This window comes from Giraffa tippelskirchi, chromosome 1 (assembly GCF_054371585.1).
Source record: "Giraffa tippelskirchi isolate mGirTip1 chromosome 1, T2T-mGirTip1v1.2.pri, whole genome shotgun sequence".
In the NCBI taxonomy this organism is placed as follows: Eukaryota; Metazoa; Chordata; class Mammalia; order Artiodactyla; family Giraffidae; genus Giraffa; species Giraffa tippelskirchi.
In genome coordinates this window covers 191,952,701-191,977,648 of record NC_137275.1, presented here as the reverse complement: position 1 = coordinate 191,977,648, position 24,948 = coordinate 191,952,701, and the positions used below count along the sequence as shown (strand labels likewise).

The 24,948-nt window shown below is 49.5% G+C and overlaps 1 protein-coding gene across 3 annotated transcripts; it reads left to right on the top strand.

Moving 5' to 3' along the window:
• Window positions 1-1,500: 1,500 nt before the first annotated feature.
• AQP3 (aquaporin 3 (Gill blood group)) lies at window positions 1,501-7,552 on the top strand. 3 transcript variants are annotated; one of them, XM_081525205.1, is made up of 6 exons: window positions 1,501-1,724; window positions 4,929-5,055; window positions 5,419-5,556; window positions 5,896-6,014; window positions 6,237-6,454; window positions 6,542-7,552. In XM_081525205.1, exons 1-6 carry the CDS (start codon window positions 1,617-1,619, stop codon window positions 6,708-6,710), a joined length of 879 nt encoding a protein of 292 aa, XP_081381331.1. In that variant the 5' UTR covers window positions 1,501-1,616; the 3' UTR covers window positions 6,711-7,552. The 3 variants fall into 3 exon arrangements, with proteins under 3 accessions (XP_081381331.1, XP_081383047.1, XP_081382198.1); XM_081526072.1 differs by lacking the exon at window positions 1,501-1,724 and adding an exon at window positions 4,510-4,613; XM_081526921.1 differs by lacking the exon at window positions 6,237-6,454 and having other exon boundaries at window positions 1,617-1,724.
• Window positions 7,553-24,948: the final 17,396 nt, after the last annotated feature.

Genomic DNA, 24,948 nt, shown 5'->3' with positions numbered 1-24,948 from the left:
GTGTAGGGGTTACATATCTGAGCCTATGGCCAGGCTCTCATGGAAATGCTATCCCAGGAGAGCATGAACAAACCTCAGGGTCTATAGGTGAATATGGCTGCCAGCCCCAGGGTATAGTGAGTGCCTGTGCCTGCATGGCACGTGTGACTCTATGTGTGTTGCTAAACCCCATTTCTTTGGGCATGAGTCACCTCTGGAGCCCTCATTTCTGACAGCCGCTGCTCAAAGGACAAGTCCCCAGGGTCCTCAGCCCACCTGGAATAAGTCCCTTCGGGAAATGAGGTCTCCCTGGCAAAGCTGCCTTAGAGACCAGGGTGAGGGCATATTTGCTGCCAGTCCTGTGGGAGTCAGGTCCAGGTGACCAGACCTCAGCTCACCAGTTACTAGATGCAGCACAGGGAGCAAGATTGCCCCATGACCCCCCACCTCTGATGGGTCTGATACCCCCACAGCTCAGCCAGCTTCATCTCTTAAAGGAACAGACTTGCCCCTGGCTAGGGATCAGCCAGGGTAGGAGAGGAGAGGATTAAAAACAGCTGGAACTCAACCTGCTGGCAAGTCAGGACAACTGCAGCTGGGCCCCTGGAGCCGTGTGCAATACGCACACAGGTACACATGTGACAAGCTCTGTTAACCCAGCCATGTTCCACTGCCATGAGCACAGCCATGATGCCCCAAAAGTGTGATCAAGCACATGGGAGATGTCATGTGTGGACACAGCTGAGAACAGAGCTGTCGAGACATGCAACATGTGACATGTATTAACCAGACAAGAAGCAAGGCCCCTGCGCTCTGGCTGGAACTCAGCCCATGTGTTCTGTGAGTCCACCTGGGTCTGGACTGTGTCCACCTGGGTCTCTTCTCCCTTGGGCCCCCGCAGCCTCCTCCCCCCAGGCCCCTAACTGAAGACAGGAGAGGTCCAGCCATGGTTTAGTGCTTAGTTGCTCAGTCCTGTTGGACTCTTTGCAACCCCATGGACTGTAGCCTGCCAGGCTCCTCTGTCTAAGGGATTCTCCAGGCAAGAATACTGGAGTGGGTTGCCATGCCCTCCTCCAGGGAATCTTCCCAACCCAGAAATCGAACCCAGGTCTCCTGTGTTGCAGGAGAATTCTTTATGGTCTAAGCCACCAGGGAAGCCCATGAGCTGGGACCAGTTCCCTTCCTGATTCGGTGGGAGTCTACTCCCACCGTGGTGGGGATGGCAGGGAGGCTCGCTGTGAGTGGGCCAAGGAGGTCTCTTCCGCAGCTCCTTTCTCCCCATTGGCCCTGGTCCTGTACGTGCCTTCATCCCCTCGTCGGCTCTCTGCCTCCATCATCCCGCAGTTCTCCCTGGGACAGTCCTAGCCCTAAGGGCTCCTCACCCCACCCCGCACCCCTACCTTCCTCACCAGCCTCACCCACCAACCCAGCGACCCCTTCAGCCTCCGCGGGCGAGAGCCGTGGGGGCGGCCGCCCACCTTGAGGCCGGCGCGGACTGGGAGGGCGGGGTTGCGGGCAGGCGGGCGGGGCACGTGCCTCCGGCTGTATAAAAGGGCGCCACCCGGCGCTGGCGGCCACTCTGCTGCCGCGGCCGTCCTTTCGCCTGCCCGCCCGAAGCGCCGTCGCCTGCCCCCGCCATGGGTCGACAGAAGGAGCTGGTGAACCGCTGCGGGGAGATGCTGCACATCCGCTACCGGCTCCTCCGCCAGGCGCTGGCTGAGTGCCTGGGGACCCTCATCCTCGTGGTGAGTGGAGGGACCCGCAGAAGCCTCTTGCCAGCCCCACCTCCCCAGTCCCTCTGTCCACTGAGGGGCTGTGTTTAAGACAGCTTCGACCCCTCTCTCAGCTCTGACACCACCCTCCCCACCAGCCCCTCACCCTGACCCCCTCCAGGGTCCTCTTTGCTTATAGCTCTAACCCGCTCTGTGACAGCTCTGACTCTTGCCAGAATGACAGCTGTTACATCCCAATGACAGCTCTGAGCTTCACCCTGTCACCAATGGGCCAGCCCACAGGCTGGGGGCGCTGGTCACCTCTGCAGTCTGGGACCTCCAGCCCTGTCTGGGTACCACAGGTTCCTGGAGTCCCAGCCCTGGCAGGGGAGGTGGTGGAGGGGGCAGTGGCAAATGGGCCCCTGTTGAGTTATTTGGGTCCTGGGTGCCTGGCCCCTAATGAATAATTAAGCCTCAGAAAGTCCAAAAGTTCCCCTGATGTGAGGACAGTTTGCTTCAGGTGGGGGCAGAGGGCAGAGGCCACGCAGCACACAGCAAGCAAGGAAGGAAGGAGGATCCTGAAGATAGGAGGCTGTGGAAGGCAGCTTCCCCCCAGGCACAAGGGACGTGAAGTCACTAACGTCTGTCCTTGAGTGCTGGGCGACTCCCGGACAGTTACCCAGACAGATGTGGTCAGCTTCCGTGCACAAGCACACTGGTGTGCATGGGTCTCCTGGATCTGAGTTACTCTACGGGTTACTCCCCAGTCCCAGTGACTCCCTGGTCATGCCAGTTTCAGTCTGGGTTGTTTCTGTGTGACTCTGTACTTCTTGGACCTGGCAGACCGATCAGTTATGGGCTCCGTTTCCTGTCCCAGTTAGTCTCAGATTTTCGGCCACGCTTGTGGTTACACCTGTTTCCCTCTTGGTTACTTCTGGGTTCAGTTGCTTCATTGCAGGGGATGGGGTACTCCGTTTGTGCCCCAGTTCCAACTCTAGGTAAGGTAGTCCAGCCAGCCCCCTGTGGAGTAGTGAGATTAACTAGGGGAAAGGAGAGCCGAGTGGCTCCCTACCGTGGGTGGTGGTGGTGGAGCAGGTTCTATAGAAAGAGGAAAGGTGGGACTCACTTCTGGCTTCTGGGAACAGGAAGGGAGGAAGCCAGGTAGGGCTGTTTATCCACACTCCCTCCCCAGACTAGTGGTCCTTCTAGTCATCCGTATCTCTTCTCTCCCAGGAAGGGACTAGGACAGGTGCTTATCATCACTCTGCCCAGAGCCTTGTGTCCCCTCTCCCCATCTGACTGACAGTCCAGTCCCCTGTTGGAGAGCAGCCAGGACAGGGGACATTGTCTTCCCTTCACAGAGGGGCCTCCCTAACTCCTCCCTAAGTCTCAGTTTGCCTTCCCCCAAAGGAGTAGTCCGGCCTCCCGCTGAGCCCCAGGATCACTTGGCTTATCCCTGACCACAGAAGGCTGTTATGTTTGTGAAGGCTTTCAGGCTCAGGTGGTTGTGAGGCATTGGGTATCAGTGCCTGAAGAGGAGGTGCCAGGCCGGGAAGACCCCTGAGTGGTGGGTGAGGGCTTGCTTGCACTCTTCTGGGGGTTCGGGGCCTAGAGCCTGCAGTGTCAGAATCAGGGCTGGCTTTAAGACTGGGGAAGCCCCTTTCTCTGGGGCACCTAGTAAGGTGAGGAGAGGGAGAAGGAGGCAGGAGGAAGAGGAAGATTAGTCTCAAGGTGGTGGAACTGGCTCTGACAGCTTCTCCCTCTAAGGCCTCTTGGGATGGAGCCAGGTTTGTGCCTCGGGTAGGCAAGGAGCTGAGGCCAAGGCCTGCCAAGCTGGGCAGGGTGTCCCTGACCCTCACATGCCTGTTTCAGCACACACACAGAAACTTAAAATCTCTGATCTTTGCCCTCACCTGCCTGCACACCTTTGCCCTGCATTGCTGCCTCAGGTTTCCTATCTCTTGGTCCTCCTGAAGGGTGATAACCAGAATTCGTAACAACCCGGTACAGCAGGACACTGAGCCATCAGAATGAACAAGGGCCCTGAGCACAGGTCTTGTAAAATTTCTGCTGATTAGGCCTCAGAATTTAGTTATGGGGAGATGGGAAAGGAGAGCTGGGGCAGGGCTGGGCCAGCTTTAGGGGACACCCTGGGGGCTCAGAGTAATAGCTCTTTACAGCTAGTGCAGGAGCATTTTGGGGGCTTCCCGGTGGCTTAGCGGTAAAGAATCTGCCTGCCAGTGCAGGAGTGGCTGGAGACATGGGTTCGATCCTTGGATCGGGAAGATGCCCTGGAGGAGGGCACGGCAACCCACTCCAGTATTCTTGCCTGAAGAATCCCATGGACAGAGAAGCCTAACGGGCTATGGTCCATGGGGTCGCAAAGAGTTGGACACGACTGAGTGACTTAGCAAGCACACACAGGAGCATTTTTACATCTGAACAAGGGGAACTGACATACAGCACACTCTGTACTTGCAGGACATCAGGGACGTTAGCCTCTTGAATCCCCCCATTTCTGGCAGAAAACATAGAACCAATCTCCCTACTTCTACTGGCCTGAGGGTCCCAGACTATGGCTAGTGAAAGGAGACAGGGATCTCTGTCTTTAGGACCTCCAGAGCTGAGTGGGGAACCTGGGCCCCTGAGGGTAGGGAGGTCAAGGTGAGGGGAGAGAGGAGGCTCTGGGTAAGGGACATGTCAGGGAAGCTGAGGGTTCTGAGAGAGAGGCCAGGGGCTCTGACACCTCAGATTACGGAGAAGTGGAGTCAACCTAACTTCTGGCCTCTGCCCTTTCTCTGTGCCCTCTCCCTGTCAGCTCTTCTTTGGGGCAGAGAGGAAGGCAGCTTGCAGGTGGGGATGAGTGAGAACCTTCCCACCCCTAGGGACCAGTCCTGAAAGGCTGGGGGAGGAACTGCTCAGGTGAGTGTCTCCTTCCACTGGCTCTTATTGAGAATTGAGACAAATCAATGGAGACGGTTCCACTACCTTCTGGGCTTACGGTTGCAAACTCTGCTTCCAGTCCCTTCCATAGGACACTGTTAGGGTAGAGTTGGGACCCTGGGGCTGGGAGGGCCTGTCTGCTTATGACTGCAGCAGGAGGGGAGGGGTTTGATTCCAGGAAAGGGCTTCTGTCTCCGCACGAAGGCAGGGGGAGGTGGCTGGCTTCATCCCTTTCCTCTGGAGTGAGAGTCACTGGTCGTCACTCTCCCTGCTCTGTTCTGTTTCCTGACACAGATGTTTGGCTGTGGCTCTGTGGCCCAGGTCGTACTCAGCCGGGGCACCCACGGTGGTTTCCTCACCATCAACCTGGCCTTTGGCTTCGCCGTCACCCTAGGCATCCTTATTGCTGGCCAGGTCTCTGGTAAGGCCTTATCCCCACCCTCAGCCATCAGCCCTCCAGCAACCCCACATGGTGTCCCACTGGGGAATGGGGTCGGGGTGGGAATGTTCTTCACAGGGCAGGGCATAGCCATGCCCTAGCTTTGGCCCCTTGAAAGAGAAGAGTGACGAAGGCACTTGATACATAAGAAACTTCGACTCTCACCTTGGAATCAGAGACTAGCAGAGTGGGTCTGTTACGTAGTCCAACCCGTAATTCTGTGCAGTAAACCCTTCTCTGCATCCCTGTTCACCAGAGCCGAAGAGGGGGAGTGTGGGTGGGGGAGATCCTGGCCTCCCCACTGTGCCAGGTGGGGGCTAATATGTCCCATCTCCTTCTGCCCAGGGGCCCACCTGAACCCTGCCGTGACCTTTGCTATGTGCTTCCTGGCGCGCGAGCCCTGGATCAAGCTGCCTGTGTACACCTTGGCTCAGACTTTGGGAGCCTTCCTGGGCGCTGGAATTATCTTCGGGTTGTATTACGGTGAGCATTCCCACCCTGCTCCCCTCCGCGACCCCCTCCTTCTGCTTAGGACTGACCTACTGGCACCAGGCCTTTCCATGACAAATACCAGGGACCTGCCCAGGCCCCGGGCTTATGACTCATTCACGCACAGGCCCCAGGTGGGGACCGTGAGAGGAAAGAAATGAGCTGGGCAACCTTAGAGTCAAGCCCTCCGCCCTTCACCTTCCCACTCCGTCTCCAGAGTGTTAAAGCAGTCATTACATTCACCTGAGACCCCTGGGAGGGTGGGCACAGCTTGACAAGGAAGACGGAGCTCAGGCTTCTCTCTCACGCATGCGGTATCTAAATTGTCACCAGATGCGATCTGGGCCTTCGCCAACAACCAGCTTATTGTTTCGGGCCCCAATGGCACAGCTGGCATCTTTGCCACCTACCCTTCTGGACACTTGGACATGGTCAATGGCTTCTTCGATCAGGTATGGGCTGAGGATGGGTGAGGGGCTTGGGTTGCTCATGGGCTGGCTGTGGGACAAGACTCCTTGTCTAGAGCAGACTCCTAGGACTCTGCTAGTTTAACCAGCGAAAATCTTAGCACCACTGCCCTGAGGAGCAGAACACTGGAGATGCCAAGACTCTTAGAGGGAAGCCAGCGGGTGGAAGGTGGGGGCTCTCCTCACACTGTTATCCCCACTCCTCAGTTCATTGGCACGGCCTCCCTCATCGTGTGTGTGCTGGCCATTGTGGACCCCTACAACAACCCCGTCCCCCGGGGCCTGGAGGCCTTCACCGTGGGCCTGGTGGTCTTGGTCATCGGCACCTCCATGGGCTTCAACTCTGGCTACGCCGTCAACCCCGCCCGGGACTTCGGCCCTCGCCTTTTCACCGCCATCGCCGGCTGGGGTTCGGAAGTCTTCACGTGAGTGCAGTTCCCACCTGCGTGCCCCAGCCCATTCCCCGTTTTGCCCTGCCCCACCCACCCCTGACCACATCTGTCTGCCCCCAGGACGGGCCGCCACTGGTGGTGGGTGCCCATTGTCTCTCCACTCCTGGGTTCCATCGCCGGTGTCTTCGTGTACCAGCTCATGATCGGCTGCCACCTGGAGCCACCCCCACCCTCCACCGACGAGGAGAATGTGAAGTTGTCCCACGTGAAGCACAAGGAGCAGATGTGAATGGGCGGGGGCACCCCCCACGCCCTCTCATGAGCGTCCATTGACTGTGCAGGGGCTGCTCCCCAGAAGCCCTCTTCATGACTCCCCTCCCGGGCTAGGAAGCTTCTTGTCCACCACCTCCCACTAGACAGCCCCCTTCAGGCTTTTCCAACCTGAAGGAAATAGGACCCAGTAGGGCCTTCAGCCTGTAAGCTGTGGTGGCACAGGGAGCCTGGCCGATCTAGCCCTTCATTTCCCAGAGGGAGACAATAGGCAGCAGGTGTGTGAGTGTGTGTGTAGGTGCGTGTGCATGGTTTTCCAGATGTTCAGGGCAAAGGACCCAGGGGAAAAGATTCTGTCGGTGGGGGTTGGGATGGGGGTCCAAAGGAAGAGAGGGGAAAGTGCGGTGTCTATCTGTGAATGAGAAAAGCATGTTTCAGGGGCTCCATGTGGAGGAGGGTCCAGGTACAGGCATTTCTCAGTATGTGTGTGTCTGCCCTTTCTTCTATGCAGGGGGCTGTTATAGGCTTCAGTAGGGTGGGAATATAAGTAGGGCTAGGAGGAGGGGGCCACAGCCCGGTTGCGGAGCTCTGTCTATTCGTAAATAAGGAGCAGCAGAGTGATGTGTTCATGTCACAATGGAGGCATGAGGGGAGAGGGGGTGAAGTCCAGGTCATAATTTCATGTTTGCTCTTAAAAATGTATATTAATATATGTGTATTAATACATATATGTGGTAGATGTTACAGTTTCAGGGATGGGGATTGGGAGACTCCAGGGTCTGCCCTCCTTTAATCCTCCACTCAACACATGTATTTTTGCCTTTTATAAAAAAACAATAAAATGTATGCCAATTGTGTAAATATCTCTCTGCCTGCTCTGCTGTTTTTCTGGCGCCAAAGAGCGTCAGTGAATCTGGCCACAGATAACAGGGCACCATGAGGGTTGTACTCGAACCTGTTCTGGGGGCAGAGGTCAGTCGCACGGGTCAGAGAGTTCTTCATCTCAGCTTGAACTCGGTGGTCCCACACCTTCCTCCAAGCTTCCATCCTCCCGGGAACCCCTAGCTGGTAAATCACGTCTCCTTCCCGAGCCCTGTGCCCACCCACTACCCTGGGAAGGCAGACTGAAGCCTGGCCGGGGGGAGGAACTTCCTCTCAAAGGAGAGGACTGCTCTCCAGGAAGTAGTGAGCTTCCTACTGCTGGAAGAGACCAATCATACTGTTGCCTTCGACACCTTGCAGTTGTTTGGGCTTCATTCCCTACAACCAGATCTTGGCCACAGACCCTTTAGCAGCAGTTTCCCTGACTCCAGTCTGGCTCGGTCAGTCCATACAGCAGCCAGAGGGATCTTTCTGAAAGCCCTGCTGGAAGTGGGCCTCATTCCGTGGCTCTCCCCACCACCTGGAGACAATTCAAATCCCTCCATCCTGCATTCAGACCCCCCCTCCAGGACCTGGCCCTTGTCCCCACCCCTCCCCTCACAATGCTCCATCCACTCAGGACTACTCTCTGCGCCCCTGTGTCTTCCTACCTCACTGACCAGTCACTAAAACCCTCCTGATCTGCTCCAACACCTCCTCCAGGAAGTAACCCCTACTCTTACCCACTCCTCCATTTCTACAGTCAGCTGTCTGAACCCAGAGACCACAGCTGCACTCATTCCTCCTGCTGCGCTTCAGTTCTTCAGTTTGAGGCACCTCCATGTCCTGTAAGGCAGGGGTTGGACTGACTCTGACACCCTGACTTTGCTTAGAGAGGCAAAGGACTCGCCACATTTGGGCCTGGGAGGTTCTGTTGGGAGATCATGTGCCCCTTCTCAGCTCCTCTTCCTCCCTTACTGTGTGCGTGCATGCTAAGTCGCTTCAGTCTTGTCCAATTCTTTGAGACACTCTGGGCTGTAACCATAATCCATGGGATTTTCCAGGCAAGAATACTGGAGTGGGTTGCCATTCCCCCTCCAGAGGATCTTCCTGACCCAGGGGATGAACCCTGGTCTCCTGCATTGCCGGCAGATTCTTTACCAGCTGAGCCACAAGGGAAGCCCTTGAGCTACAGGGAAGTCCTCAAATTTCACTGGGAATAAAAAGGGAAGGCAGCCCCAACCCGAGCTCTCTTGCCAAGTTAACTGCATTGAGAGCCAGAGGATCCCTTGGTCTAGAGGAGAACTGTGGATTTTAAATAAGCCAACTCTTGTTTGCCAGCTCCTTCACAGATGAGGAGAACATGGCTCAGAGAGAGTGAGCGGCAAATGCATGGTCACACAGCCTGGACTCTGGGCTGGTAGGGGTGAGAGAAGGCAGTTCCATCTTAAATCTCCACCCACTCATTGTCCCCAGCTCCCAAGAGGCGTGTCTGGAATGTTGAAGGGATCTTAGCCAGAGGGAGTGTCCCTTCTCAAGCCCTGGGGGAAGAAGGGCAAACCACAGGAAAAGAATGAGGGCTACAGAGATTTATTCCAGCCACACAGTTACCCCTCACCCTGCTATCCTCCCCTTCCTGCACCATGTCCTTTGTCATCGCTTCCTCTCAAAATCTGTAGTTGACCCTGACCAGTCAGCCCATGGGGTGGAGGTAGGCCTTCTGGCCCAGTGGTGAACAAACAGTCAGACCTGGCTTCCAGGCCCAACCTGGCCTGTTTCTAGCTATGTGGTACTGGGGTTGTCATCTTCTTTCCCTAAATCTCAGTTTCCTCATCTGTGAATTGGGAGACATTGAGAGGAGGAAGTATGGAAGATATTAGTCAATAAATGTCACTTGGTGGTTTTTTTCTGCTGAACCGAGGGAGTGGGGTTGGTGGTGGAAAGATATTGAAGGCTGTTTTTTAAAGGTCATTGAATTTAATATCCTCTTCTGCCTCAGATTCCATCTAAGATTCTGAAGTTCTTGAGTGGTGGTGGGTGGTAAAGAAGAATGGGGTTATGGCTTGCTGTCCTCAGATATGCAGATGACACCACCCTTATGGCAGAAAGCAAAGAAGAACTAAAGAGCCTCCTGATGAAGGTGAAAGAGGAGAGTGAAAAAGTTGTCTTAAAGCTTAACATTCAGAAAACTAAGATCATGGCATCTGGTCCCATCACTTCATGGGAAATAGATGGGGAAACAGTGGACACAGTGTCAGACTTTATTTTTTTGAGCTCCAAAATCACTGCAGATGGCGATTGCAACCATGAAATTAAAAGACACTTACTCCTTGGAAGGAAAGTTATGACCAACCTAGATAGCATATTAAAAAGCAGAGACATTACTTTGCCAACAAAGGTCCGTCTAGTCAAGGCTATGGTTTTTCCAGTGTATGGATGTGAGAGTTGGACGGTGAAGAAAGCTGAGCGCAGAAGAATTGATGCTTTTGAACTATGGTGTTGGAGAAGACTCTTGAGAGTCCCTTGGACTGCAAGGAGATCCAACCAGTCCATCCTAAAGGAGATCAGTCCTGGTTGTTCATTGGAAGGACTGATGTTGAAGCTGAAACTCCAATACTTTGGCCACCTCATGAGAAGAGTTGACTCATTGGAAAACACCCTGATACTGGGAAGGATTGGGGGCAGGGGGAGAAGGGGATTTCAGAGGATGAGATGGCTGGATGGCATCACCGACTTGATGGACATGGGTTTGGGTAGACTCAGGGAGTTGGTGATGGACAGGGAGGCCTCGTGTGCTGCAATTCATGGGGTCACAAAGAGTTGGACACGACTGAGCGACTGAACTGAACTGGGAGGAATCGAAGGGAGACACAAGAGGGAGGTCACAGCAGAGGACAGAGGACAGAGGATCATGCAGTCCAGGGAACAAGCTGGATGGAAGTTCACACAGTGAGAAAGGAGAAGGCCTGGCAGACCAGTGGCTGGAGCCAATAGCAGCTTGACCCCTGGGGGCAGGAGCAAGGTGGCCCGCCTCCCCCACTCCCTTCTAAGTTATGCCTCTCACCAGGAGTTCTGTCTGGTTCTAATAAGAAATCTCTTTATCTCCTTCAGGAAAGTATCTCAATCCATTTTCCAGGGTGGACTTAGAGAATCAAGACCCTAGAACTCATCTCTTGTGTCTTCATCCTGAGCTAGTCCTCCCCACAGTACTCTGGAGGAGCTCTCGGTTCTTTAAAGCTCTGACCTGTTTGCATTGAAATCAGCTTCCCTGAAACCTGAGCTTGGTTTCCTGTGTGCCTGTCTGTGTGCTCACACACAAGTGTGCACCTCTCAGTGTTGCTGGGTGTGCCTGTCCTTCTCTCAGTCTGTCTGGTTATGGCTCTGGGTCTGTACCCCTGGCTGGCCATGTCTCTGTCCCTGTCTGATGTTTCTGTCTGGGTCATTCTATGTGTACTTCTAAGTAAACATCTCATGTACTCAGGTACTTAAGAGAGTCTGAGTGTCTCTCCTGCTAGCCTAGTTCCCAGGGCATTCCTCCTCCTTAATTCCTGGTAGTGAACTCCCTCGTTCTTGCTAACTCTTTCACCTTGATTTTGTTTGTCTAAAGATCTGGGTGGGGCCCCCCCAAGGCTTGGGGAAGCTTGGGTGAGGTAGAGTTGGGTGGAGTGGGAAGGGGAGAGGAGGGACTACTCCACCCTGTAGAAAGACCCCAGAGGCCAGAGATACCCTTGATCCCTCAAGGGAGGATCTGTGAAGGTACTGGCTTCCTCATTGGGAGGAGGGAGCCTGTCCTGAGGTGGTGATCCCGAGTTGTGGGCCTGGGAATGCTGGCAGTGCAAAGGAAGGAGAGAAGGAGGAACTGGGGAGCTTATCGGTGAATTCTGTAGAGTTGTGAGGTACAAAACTTACATATAGAAATCTGTTCCTTTTCTATACATTAACAATGAACTATCAGAAAGAGAAATTAAGAAAGCAATCTCATTTATCATCACATCAAAAAGAATAAGATATCTAGGGATAAATCTACCCAAGGAGGGAAAAACCTGTACTTGGAAAACTACAAGACACTGATAAAAGAAATCAAAGATGATGCAAACAGATAGAAAGATAGGTTAATTCTTCCAGTTCTTGGACTGGAAGAATTAATATTTTTACAATGGACATACTACCTAAGGTAATCTATAGATTCAATGAAATCCCTATAAAATGCTGATGATATTTTTCACAGAACAAATAATCTTAAGCAAATAATCTTAAAATTTTCATGGGAACACAAAAAACCCTGAATAGCTAAAATAATCTTAAGAAAGAAGAGCAAATCTGGAGGAATCATGCCTCTCCTGACTTCAGACTCAACTACAAAGCTACAGTAATCAAAACAATATGGTACTGGTACAAAAACAGACACATGCATCAATGGAATAGAATACAGAGCCCAGAAATAAACTCATGCATTTTTTGTCAGTCTATGACAAGGGAGATAAGAATATACAATGGAGAAATGATAGTCTCTTCAATAAGTGGTGTTGGGAAAGCTGGAGAACTATAAGTGAACCAATGAAATTAGAACATTCTCTAACACTGCATACAAAAATAAACTAAAAATGGATTAAAGATCTAAATGTAAGACCAGAGACCATAAAACTTCTAGAGGAAAACAGAAGACCACTCTTTGACATAAATTGTAATAAAAAAAATTTTCTTTTGGATCAGTCTCCTAAAGCAAAGGAAATAAAACAGAAATAAGCAAATGGGGCCTAGTTAAATGTAAAAGCCTTTGCATAGCAAAGGAAATCATTGACAAAATGAAAAGACAACCTATTTAATGGGAGAAAATATTTACAAATGATATGATCAATAAGGAATTAATACCCAAATGTATAAACAGCTCATAAGACTCAACATTAAAAATATAAACATCCTGATTGAAAACTGGGCAGAAGACTTGAATAGACATTTTTCTAAAGATGGTCAAGTGGCACATGAAAAGATGCTCAACATTGCTAATCATCAGTTCAGTTCAAGTATACATCAGTTCAGTTCAAATATACCCTATTTGTACTATGAAAGTGAAAGTTGCTCAATCGTGTCCAACTCTGTGACCCCATGGACTATACAGTCCATGGAATTCTCCAGGCCAGAATACTGGATTTTTCCAACCCAGGGATCAAACCCAGGTCTCCTGCATTGAAGGTGGATTCTTTACCAGCTGAGCTACTAGGGAAGCCCTCCTTATGATATATATCCTGCAATAGGTTCGATCCCTGGGTTGGGAAGATCCCCTGGAGAAGGGAACGGCTACCCACTCCAGTGTCTATGTATATCTATGTATGATGGAATATACATATTGGAATTATTATTATATATTGTATTATATTATTATATAATATTGTGTATTATTATTATATGTTATATATTACATATGTAATAGAATACTACTCAGCCATAAAAAGGATGAAACTTTGCCATTTGCAAAAGATGGATGAATTTGGAGGGTATTGTGCTAAGTGAAATGTCAGACAGAGAAAAATACTGTATGATATCACTTATACATGAAATCTAAAAACTGTAACAAACTAGTGAATATAACAAAAAAGAAACAGACTCACAGATACAGAGAACAAATGTGTCTACCAGAGGGGAGAGGGAATGGGGGAAGGGTAATGTAGAGGCAGGGGATTAAGAGGTACAAACTATTATGTATAAAATAAGCTATAAGGATATGTTGTACAATACAACACGGACTCCACTGGCAGTGCAGTGGTTAAGATTCTGTGCTTCCATTGCAGGGGGCACGGTTCAATTCCTAGTTGGGGAACAAAGATCCCACATGACACACAGTGTGGCCAAAAACAAACAAACAAAAGCACGCCACCCACATACACATACACAAAACACAGGGAATATATACAATATTTTATAATAACTATAAATGAAGTTCGGTTCAGTTCAGTTGCTCAGTCGTGTCCAACTCTTTGCGACCCCATGAACCGCAGCACACCAGGCCTCCCTGCCTATCACCAACTCCCGGAGTCCATCCAAACCCATGTCCATTGAGTCGGTGATGCCATCCAGCCATCTCATCCTCTGTCGTCCCCTTCTTCTCCTGCTCCCAATCCTTCCCAGCATCAGGGTCTTTTCAAATGAGTCAGCTCTTTGCATCAGGTGGCCAAAGTATTGGAGGTTCAGCTTCAATATCAATCCTCCAATGAATATTCAGGACTGATTTCCTTTAGGATGGACTGGTTGGATCTTCTTGCAGTCCAAGGGACTCTCAAGAGTCTTCAACAACACCACAGTTCAGAAGCATCAATTCTCCTGAGCTCAGCTTTCTTTATAGTCCAACTCTCACATCCATACATGACCACTGAAAAACCCATAGCTTTGACTAGATGGACCTTTGTTGACAAAGTAATGTATCTGCTTTTCAATATGCTGTCTAGGTTGGTCATAACTTTCCTTCCAAGGAGTAAGCGTCTTTTAATTTCATGGCTGCAATCACCATCTGCAGTGATTTTGGAGCCCAGAAAAATAAAGTCTGACACTGTTTCCACCGTTTCCCCATCTATTTGCCATGAAGTAATGGGACCGGATGCCATGATCTTAGTTTTCTGAATGTTGAGCTTTAAGCCAACTTTTTCATTCTCCTCTTTCACTTTCATCAGGAGGCTCTTTAGTTCTTCTTCACTTTCTGCTGCATATCTGAGGTTATTGATATTTCTCCCAGCAATCTTGATTCCAGTTTGTGCTTCCTCCAGCCCAGCATTTCTCATGATGTACTCTGCATATAAGTTAAATAAGCAGGGTGACGATATACAGCCTTGACGTACTCCTTTTCCCATTTGGAACCAGTCTGTTGTTCCATGTCCAGTTCTAACTGTTGCTTCCTGACCTGCATACAGGTTTCTCAAGAGGCAGGTCAGGTGGTCTGGTACTCCCATCTCTTTCAGAATTTTCCACAGTTTATTGTGATCCACACAGTCCAAGGCTTTGGCATAGTCAATAAAGCAGAAATAGATGTTTTTCTGGAACTCTCTTGCTTTTTAGATGATCCAGCGGATGTTGGCAATTTGATCTCTGGTTCCTCTGCCTTTTCTAAAACCAGCTTGAACATGTGGAAGTTCACGGTTCACGTATTGCTATAACCTTTAAAAATTGGGAACTGGGTCTTCCCTGGTGGTCCAGTTGTTGAGAATCTGCCTGCCAATGCCGGGGACATGCGTTCGATCCCTGCTCTGGGAAGATCCTATAAGCTGCGAAGCAACTAAGCCTGTGAGCCACAACTACTGATCCCATGTACTGAAACTACTGAAGCCCATGGGTCCAGAGCCCATGCTTCACAATAAGAGAAGCCACCGAAATGAGAAGCCTGCTCACCACAACTGGAGAAAGTCTGCAAAGCAACAAAGACCCAGCACAGCCAAAAATAAGTCAATAAATCTTTTTTAAAAGTTGTGAATTATTTTTACTCAGGCAACTCAAACAGGGGCTCTGTGACAAGCTAGAAGGGTGGGATGGGGAGGGAAATAGAAGGGAGGGGAGATGGATGCGCACCTATGGCTGATTCTTGTTGACGTATGACAGAAAACCATAAAATTCTGTAAAGCAATTATCCTTCAACTAAAAAAATAAATAACATGGCAAAAAAATTGTGAACTTTTTTTTCTATTTTCCAGTAGTCATGTACGGATGTGAGAGTTGGATGGTGAAGAAAGCTGAGAGCCGAAGAATTGATGCTTTTGAACTGTGGTGTTGGAGAAGACTCTTGAGAGTCCCTTGGACTGCAAGGAGATCCAACCAGTCCATCCTAAAGGAGATCAGTCCTGGGTGTTCATTGGAAGCACTGATGTTGAAGCTGAAACTCCAATACTTTGGCCACCTCATGCGAAGAGTTGACTCATTGGAAAAGACCCTGATGCTGGGAAGGATTGGGGGCAGGAGGAGAAGGGGACGACAGAGGATGAGATGGCTGGATGGCATCACCGACTTGATGGACATGAGTATGGGTAAACTCCAGGAGCTGGTGATGGATGGGGAGGCCTGGTGTGCTGCGATTCATGGGGTTGCAAAGAGTCAGACACGACTGAGCGACTGAACTGAACTGAACTGAACATAATATTTTTTTCTTAAATGATAGTCTTTGTTTTTACATGAAATAAAGCAGTACAAAATGAGGCAGTTCTTCAAAGGGCGACTTGGAGCTAGAAAATCCATCCTGAGCATGAAAGTGTTAGTGTTAGTCAATCAATCATGCTTGACTCTTTGCGACCCCATGGACTGTAGCCCGCCAGGTTCCTCGGTCCATGGGATTTCCCAGGCAAGAATACTGGAGTGGGTCGTCATTTCCTTCTCCATGCAACATATAATACTGTTCATCAACTATACTTCAATTAAAAATAAAGACTAAGCTAAAAAAAAATTTTTTTTTAAATAAGAAAAGATACCGGGGCTCTCAGACAGCTCACCTTGGAACACTGAGTAGAACATCTGAGTCCTAAGCAGGCAGAGGAGTGGGTGCTGTGGCCCAGCAGCTGGGGCAGCCTCCTCAGGCACTCAGTGTCTCCTTGCCTGGGGCCTCGTGGCCTTTGTTGCCAGGCTGATTTGAAGTAGGAAGGAGGATGGCAATGGGGACAGAGTCCCCGCCTGGTCTAGGCACTGTGGCTGTCCCAGAGTGGCACCCACCTTGCATAAAGGGGAAACTGAGGCCCACAGTCTCTTTCAGGGTCACAGAGCAGTGGGGGACATGAACTTGGGCAAACACCAGGAGATGGTGAGGGACAGGAAAGCCTGGCATGCTGCAGTCCATGGGGTCCCAAAGAGTCGGACACGATTTGGTGATTGAACAATGATAACAACAGTCATGCCTCCTTCCTTTCGAGCTCCAGTGCACTGTGGGGAGGGAAAGTGTGAAGCCATACTTGGAGAGAGATGCCTGACTGTCTGTCCAAGGCTGTCTCCTCCAGCTCCAGGCTACTTGGTGCTTCCATGGGGCCTTGGTCAGCCTGGTTGTTTAGCTTCAGTCCCTCCAACTCAAGTGGAGCCAACTTTCCCTAGGAAGACTGGGGCCAGCGGAGATGAAACCAGAGCCCCTTTGCCATCCTGGCTCTTCTCCAGAAAGCTCAGGCTCCTGAGAAAGGGCGAGGTAGACACCCCACATTTTGTGGGACTCTGGGGATCCAGTAGAGGTTGAGAATGGTTGTGGTGATGTATTAGGGGTTTAGAAGGAGAGAGTTGATTCCAGGGAGGTTGAAAACAGAAGCAAAAAGCCCAGTGTGTGTTTCCAAATCTGGTCTCTTTGCTAAGCAGGAAGCCCTTCCTCAGGGCTCACTGCCTTCCTGCTTCAGGTCCCAGGACAATTACCGTGACACTGGGGGGGGGGGTCTTCTTCAGCTCTCACCAACACACTGGGAGTTCCAGCAGCTTTGGGAGGAAGGAAAGGGTCTGTGTGCCCCCTGCCAACTCTGCATATGGCCAAAGGAGAGGAGGCCTGAGGGTCACTGATGTCTTACGGATCAGCTTGAGTTTGCCAGTGAGGTGAGCTTATGAAGGGACTGAAAACTGGCAAACCTGACACCTGCCTGAACTCTTGGTCACACCTGCAGGTCAGACAAAATGTGGTGTAGAGAAGGGGTATGTGTCACTCATCTCTGTCTCCAGAGGTCTCTGGGGATGAAGGCTTAAACCGGATGCAATCATCTCGACCAGCTTCTCTGATCCTTGCTCTGGGAAGCCCTTTTGGTCCACTAACCACTGTGCTGTGCTGTGCTTAGTCGCTCGGTTGTATCCCATTCTTTGCGACCCCATGGATTGTAGCTCGCCAGGCTTCTCTGTCCATGGGATATTTTTCAGGCAAGAATACTGGAGTGGGTTGCCATTCCCTTCTCCAGGGGATCTTCCCAACCCAGGGATCGAACCCAGGTCTCCCAAATTGCAGGCAGATTCTTTACCATCTGAGCCACCAGGGAAGCCCCTGTCTTTTTTCTGGATGCCCCTGTGGGGAGTGATGGGCTTTCAGCAGTCTTCCTCACTGTGCTCAGAGTCAAGCAAGCCTGACTGGGGGAGGGGAGTAAGGACTCTGGGAATCCTGATAATCATCTGGACATGATCCACCACTCATCTCCATGGAGATGTCCTCCCATAGCCAAGGAGGTACCAGGAATGTCCTGTCGACCACCCTCATCCTTTGCCTCTCTGCTCAAGGTCACTGCCAGGGCCTAGACAGAAACGGATGAAGGCAGAGAAGTGGGATGGCGACTGGTTTAAGCAGGGAAGCAGGCTGCAGTCCTCATTTGAGGAAGCTCTTTCCCAGGAAAGGTAGCCTTTAGGGATAGCAGGGGGATCCCTAGTTCCACATCAAAGACGGAGAAGGGAAATTGACCCCGGCCTGTGGATAAAGTCTCCCCTTGATTGGACTAAAGGTTGATAGCTTGAGCTACCTTTGGCCCTAAGAGGTGTGAATGTGACCACATACACATGAGGGTGTGTCTGTCATAGTTGGTGACAGACTGGAGGGACATGTTCATTTTTCTTAGTTCCCTGACCGAGGATTGAATCTGCGCTCTCAGTAGTGAAAGCTCAGAGTGCCACAAAGGCACTGGACTGGCAGGGAATTCCAGGGGGGTGGGGTGTGTGTGTGTGCATATTCACACAAGCACATTTACATGCTCACTCGCTCACTGACTAACACACTGAGGCACACTCACTTCACATTCAATCCACCTATACTCATACATGTACTCTCATACTCTGACAGTGACTTATCCACACTCAGGTGCTCAAACACGCCTAGATACACTCCTGTGCACTCAGCACATCCACATGCAAGCTCTGACACACACCTTCACTCCATGACCTTACACACACATACACTTTCAGCCATACATGCTTAAGCACGCATCAACACACTCACTCACACTTGAATACACATTTACCCAGCTTGAATACACTCTTGCTTGCAGGTTGCCAGAAGCCACACACTGTGCAATGAGTCTGATGTGGGTGGTGCTGAATGTGGAGATAAGGGGTAAAGAGGTGGACATCACAGAGGTCAGGGTATGGACTTGGGGGAGCCTTTGGTGTTGAGGTCACAACCCGGACTTTCAGGGCAAGGGGTCAGGAAGCTTTAGAGCATGTGAATGAGAGTCTCAGTGGCTGGGCAGGGCACCCAGTAACTCCTGACAAATACTTGCTGAAAGAGAGAACAGTGGATCAGACTAAAACTCCCCATTTCCAGCTGGTAGAGCTGCCTGTCTGTGTCATGAAGTTTAGAATATTGGGCAACCAGAGAGTCAGGGCCATCTCACTGTCTGAACTCAGTGGCTCCACATCTTCACCGCTATCCTGCTTAGCCAGAGGCTGAGTCTCAAATGCACGTGGCTGCAGACATAGAGAACAGACTTATGGTTTCCCAGGGGAAGGGGGGAGAGGAAGGGATGGAGTGGGAGTTTGGGGTTGGCAGATGCAAACTATTATACATATAGGATGATAAACAAAAAAGTCCTACTGCATCACACAGGGAACTATATTCAATATCCTATGATAAACCATCATGGAAAATAATTTTTAAAAAGCATTTGTATTTTCCTGGGGACTTCCCTGGTGGTCCAGCAGTTAAGAATCTGCTTTGCAATGTAGGGGATATGGTTCAATCCCTGACTGGGGAGTTAAGATCCCACCTGCCTCGGAGGAACTAAGCACACATGCTGCAACTACCGAGTCTATGAGCTCCGGAGCCTGTGGGCCACAACTAGGGAACCTGCATGCCACAACTAGAGAGTCTGTGCACCTCAAGGGAAGATCCTGCCTGACGCAAAGAAGATCGCATGTGCCACAACAGAGACCCGATGCAACCACATAAATAAAAATATTTTTAAAAGTTTTGTATTTCCCAGCTTCCAGAACTGTGAGAAATAAATGTTTATTGTTTAACTAAGAAAATAAACAAACAAATAAATACAGGTGATTTGCATGAAGCTACTGGGTCAGATAGTGCCAATATAGACCTAGGTCCCAGCCTCAGGGGATAAATTCTAAGCGCAGGGATACCTGACTGCAGAGAAGCCAACAATAAGCTGCCTGGGAATGAACAGGAAGTGAATAAATTCTGGCCTGTCCTGGGGATTTGGGCTCTAACCAGGAAACAGGGGGACCTGCTGAGGTCCTTTAAGGTATAGAAGGCCAAGGAGGTACGCAGAAACTCTGCAGAAAAGCTCCTAGAAAGGTCTCATGTGTAAAGTAGTACCTCTGGTTTTTCTGCCAGAGGGCTTACATTTAATTCATTTATTTGTTTGCATATTACTTCATCAAATATCTATTGAGGATTTTTCTCATGCCAGGTTGTGGTAGGTACCAGGATTATTATAATGAGCAAGATATATATGCAAGATCAGATAGGAAGTCTCTGGATGCACAAAAAGGGAAATCTAACTCCACCTGGTTTGGGCAACTGCGGTGATTCATTGGCTCTGAAAAATCGGAGGGAAACTTCAGGTGAGGCTTGATCCAGTACTCACATTCACTCTGCTTTCCCTCTCCTCTTTGCATGGTGTCAGCCTCATCCTAAGCCTGGGTTCTCCTATGGTTCTAAGATACCTGGCAGGAGCAGGCTAGAGGGAGCATCTTTGTCATGGGAGTTCTAGCAAATATCCAGAGGCACACTCTGATTGGATCTGCTTGGTGTCATACTCAGTCCCGAGTCACAAGCATGGCTCAGCTGATTTGATCAGTTTAAGTCACATATTCCATCTCTGGCCTCAAGAGAGATGTCGGCTCCATCTGAACAAAATGGATTCCGAAATGGAAACGAAGACTCTTGGGAAAAGGGAAACCAGGGCCTACTAAATAGTTCCTATCTTCATGGAACTTAAAGACTAATGGAGGAGACTACACATATAATTAAACAGATGAAATTGGGAATTGGGACATTTTACCAGAACAAAGGGCTTCCCAGGTGGCGCTAGTGGTAAAGAACTCACCTGCCAATGCAGGAGATCAAGTCAATCCCTGGTAAAGGAAAATCCCCTGGAGAAGGGCATGGCAACCCATTCCAGTATTCTTGCCTGGAGAATCCCATGGACAGAGGAGCCTGGTGGGCTACAGTCCATAGGGTTGCAAAGAGTTGGACACGATTGAAATGACAGTGTGCACACATACCAGAACAAAACACTTCTACAGGACTGGATACATAATTTGTGGGGCCTATTCTAAAAGGAAAATGCAGGACCCCTTATTAAAGAATTATTTAGAATCTCGAGACAGCAACAGTATTAAATCAAATACAGGGCCCTTTTAAAGCCGGGTCACCTGTCCTTAAAGCCAGCCCAGTTCTTCTCTATTGAAACCTGAAGGAGAGAAGGAATCAGCCAGATGGGGTATTCTGGGTAGAGGTAACAGCTTGTGCAAAACCCTGGAGGCAAGAGGTCAAGTTCCCTGGAAAAGCTGGAAGGAATTCAGTTGTGGCTGGAGCTTAGAGTGCCAGATGAGATTGGAAAGTGGGTGGAGCTGGGTCGGGTAGGAGCCTGGTTATGGCATATCTGGGAAACTGAAGCTTCCTAAGGCTCTTGCTTAGTGGTCTCTGTAAGCCTATCCATCACCAAGTTAGGGGACAAGGAGGAGCCAGGTGGGTGCCAGACCCTGCCTTGGATGGAGTTCAGATGCACAGCTAACAAATCAGGAAAGTAAGGGCAGCATGATGAGAGGCCTGGGTGTCAAGAGGATCAGGCTGCTCAGAGACCCAAAGCAAGTTCCACCACCACCCTGCCTCAGTTACCCCTTAAGACTACAGAGGGTGTTGCATGAGATTATTTGGTCTTTAACTTCCTCTCTAGCTCTAGGATTCTGTGATTCTCTTCTGGGGTTCTTACCAGTCTTAGATTTAGATAATGGAAGGAAGGAAGAAAGGAAGCGAGGGAGGGAAAGAGACAGGAAGGGATGAAGGAAGGAAGGGGAGAAAGAAAGAGAAAGAGAAAGAAATCCCTTTTTTTTTGTAGCAGGTCTTTATGTTAGTAAAAACACTGCTGAAGGCTTGGGAAGATGGAGGGAGTTTACTTTGCACAAACACATTCAAGTTGGGTATCAGACATTCTTGTTCTTGGAAACCACATTGGCTCCTCCCCAGTGGTGATTTCTCACTGGCCCTTTGTCCTACTTGGGAGCCTAGCCTCTGGCCACATCACGGGTTTCTTTCCCTTCTTACCTTCCCTCCTCATGTTCTCCCTCTAGATTGCTCACTATACTCTAAACATTTTTGATATTCAGCTGAGCAAAAAATCACTAGCATAGATTCTGCATTTTACTTTAATGGAACTCACCTCAGTTTTTAAAAAGTAGTCTGCCCTCCTCCATTAAGGGCGTTCCCAGGTGGCGCTAGTTAGTGGTAAAAGAACAAGTCTGCCAATGCAGGAGACATAAGAGACACGGGTTTGATCCCTGGGTTGGGAAGAGCTCCTGGAGGAGGGCATGGCAATCCACTCCAGTATTCTTGCCTGGAGAATCCCATGGACAGAGGAGCCTGGCAGGCTATAGTCACTGGGGTCGCAAAGAGTCAGACACGACTGAAGTGATTTAGCACACATGCTCCTCCATTAAAAGGGAACAGAACTCTCTCTCCATTGTGACTGCCATTTACATGTCTGTCCTTGAGACTCAGCATCATGGAGACAGGAAACACAGGTTTCGTTGTAAAAGCTAGCCCCTCATTTGTTGCAAGAGGCTCCATAAATATTTGCAGGATGCATGAGTGGGACTATCCAGACCTCCCCTTGCAGGCCACGTTCTTTTCTCTCTCCTTCCAGGGAATGGTTATGACAAAGTATTAGAAGAGTCAGCTGTGGAAGAAGCTGGTGGAAGTGACAAATCCTTGGCTACCACAGTTGTGGCAAAAGCTGCATTCTCCAAGGAGAGAGAGGCTGGGGGTTCTTGGTGGGTCTCAGATGGGGCTGGATGTGTACCCAGGAAGGAGGAGGCAGTGCTGACACAGAGGTTACTTGATGGGTCTGAGCATAGCGAAGAAGGGCGCCCAGCCAGCCCCAGGAGCTGTGGCTGCGCCCAGAGATCTTATCTGAGCCTGATTGATGGGTCGGTACTGAGTCATGGGACCTGCAGCCTAGGAAAGAGTTCTGATGTTGAAACAGGTCCAGAGAAGGGGGCAGGGTGGGTATCTGTAGATTGCCACCAGCACAGACATCATCACCACCCACACTTCCTGTTATGCCTGGGTAACCTTTATGGTTATCACGCATCCCCACCCTGTCATTTACCTGCCACCCTCCTCACATCCCTGCATCCCAACTTCTACTGCACTTTCTTAACCACGCTTTCACTTGACCCAGTTCCTGGTCACCTCTGAGTCCTCGGGACTGTCACCTCCTTTCCCCATCCCCTGTTAGTTCACTGGCGCTATCCATTTCTGTCTGCCCCCGTCATGATCACCATGCTCCTGTCTCCCGCCCCTCATCTAAGTCTCGAAATGGGCTTTCTCTTCTGGTGTAGACCTTCTCATCATACACCCACCTCTGAGCCTTTGCCCCTGCCTTTCCGACCTCTGGTCTCCTCTGGGCTTCTGTATCTGGAATTGCCAAGCTCCTTACCTTTCCTCCCTGCTCTAGCCATGGGAGATTCATTTCAGGCACTTATTCCCAGAGTACTGGGTAGAGGCCGTGCCAGGAAGCCATGAGTCTTCTCTGCCTGCACCTATGCCACCTGGCAGTTCCTTCCACTCAGCCTAGGCCTAAAATCTCCATGTATTAAATTGACTATTGGGAATTCCCTGGCAGTCCAGTGGTTAGGACTTGGCACTTTCACTACCAAGGGCCTGAGTTGAATCCCTGGTGCGGGAGCTAAGATCTCACAAGCCACATGGCGTGTCCAAAAAAAATTAAAAACTAACGAACTAGACTATTTCCCTTTTTAAAATTCCTTGATGTTCTGTCCCTCATACTATTACCTAACCCCCATGATACGCTCTATAGCGCCCCAGTACTTTGATGTGTAATACTTGCGATCAACTACTTCTTTGTATAATCATTTGTGTTTACGATTGTCTTTCCCCCCAGACAGGACACCCTGGGAAGGTGGTAGCTGTGTTTATCTTGGTCATTGCCAGGTCCCCAGAGTTCAGTACAATGACTGGCTTCTGGTAGGGACACAATGAATGTCTGTTGAGTGAATACATACTATTGAGCACTTAGCTACTGGCACTGTGCTAAGTACGTATATCTCCATTAACTTGTTCATTCCTTTTTGTATGTTTGGTGTCCCTTTTAATTTTGTTTACTTTTGAGCACTTCAAGAGCTTTTTAGCTGATTTGGCACAAGCCCTTCTGACAAAGTTCAAGCAGAGAAGCACATTTCCTGTTACTCATCAGAAAGTGAGGACACAGAGAAAGTCAGTTACTCCCAGAGCAAGGGATAACATTGTTTGTAATTAGGGCAAAGAAAACCGCAGCTTGTAATGTCACTTCTTGATTTCATCTTTCTGCTCTCCAAAGAAGGTGGAAGAAGCCAGGGATTGATGGGAGGGGGATACCACAAGATCACTTCTTCTGATCTCTGGAAAGCGAAAATTAGATCCTCTCCTCACATCAGAAACTAATGGTTTTTGAGGGAATTCCCTGGTGGTCCAGTGGTTAGAATGCAGGGGCTTCTTTGGTAGTTCAGTCAGTAAAGAATCTGTCTGCAGTGCAGGAGACCTGGGTTTGATCCCTGGGTGGGGAAGATCCATGGAGAAGGAAATGGCAACCCACTCCAGTACTCTTGCCTAGAAAATCCCATGGACAGAGGAGCTTGACCGGCTACAGTCCATGGGGTTGAAAGAGTTGGACACGACTTAGCGACTAAACTACCACGGGGAACTAAGATCCTGCAAGCTGTGTGGCCTGGCCAATAAAACAAAATAAAAACAAAATTTTAAAAAAAACTGATGGTTTTGAGAGGTTATACAAAGAGTTAAAGTAAACTTGGATATTTTTCATATTATTTGTCCCTGTTAGTTCATTTTTGGGAATTTATCCTTGGGAAAATAGTTGAAGATGTAGACAAAGCCTTTGCCCAAAAATCTTCATTGCGATGTTATTTTTACTATTGAAACATTGAAATACAAATATATATGTATCAATGAAAAAAATGAAATATAAAATTTAAAAAACTGAAAACAAACTGAATACCTAATGATAGAGAATAGATTAAATAAAGTATGGTTTGCCTCTTTGTTCTTAAAATCATGGTTCTAAAGAGTTGATAATTATTCTATAATCATGGCATTAGGTGAAAAAGGCATTATACAAATAGATGTGTACAGAATTGTTTTCAATTATGTCAACAGAGTACTTAGAACAATTAAAGAATCAATAGGTATTTTGTTGTTTCCGAATTGTGAGAATTTATTTTTATGATGGAAA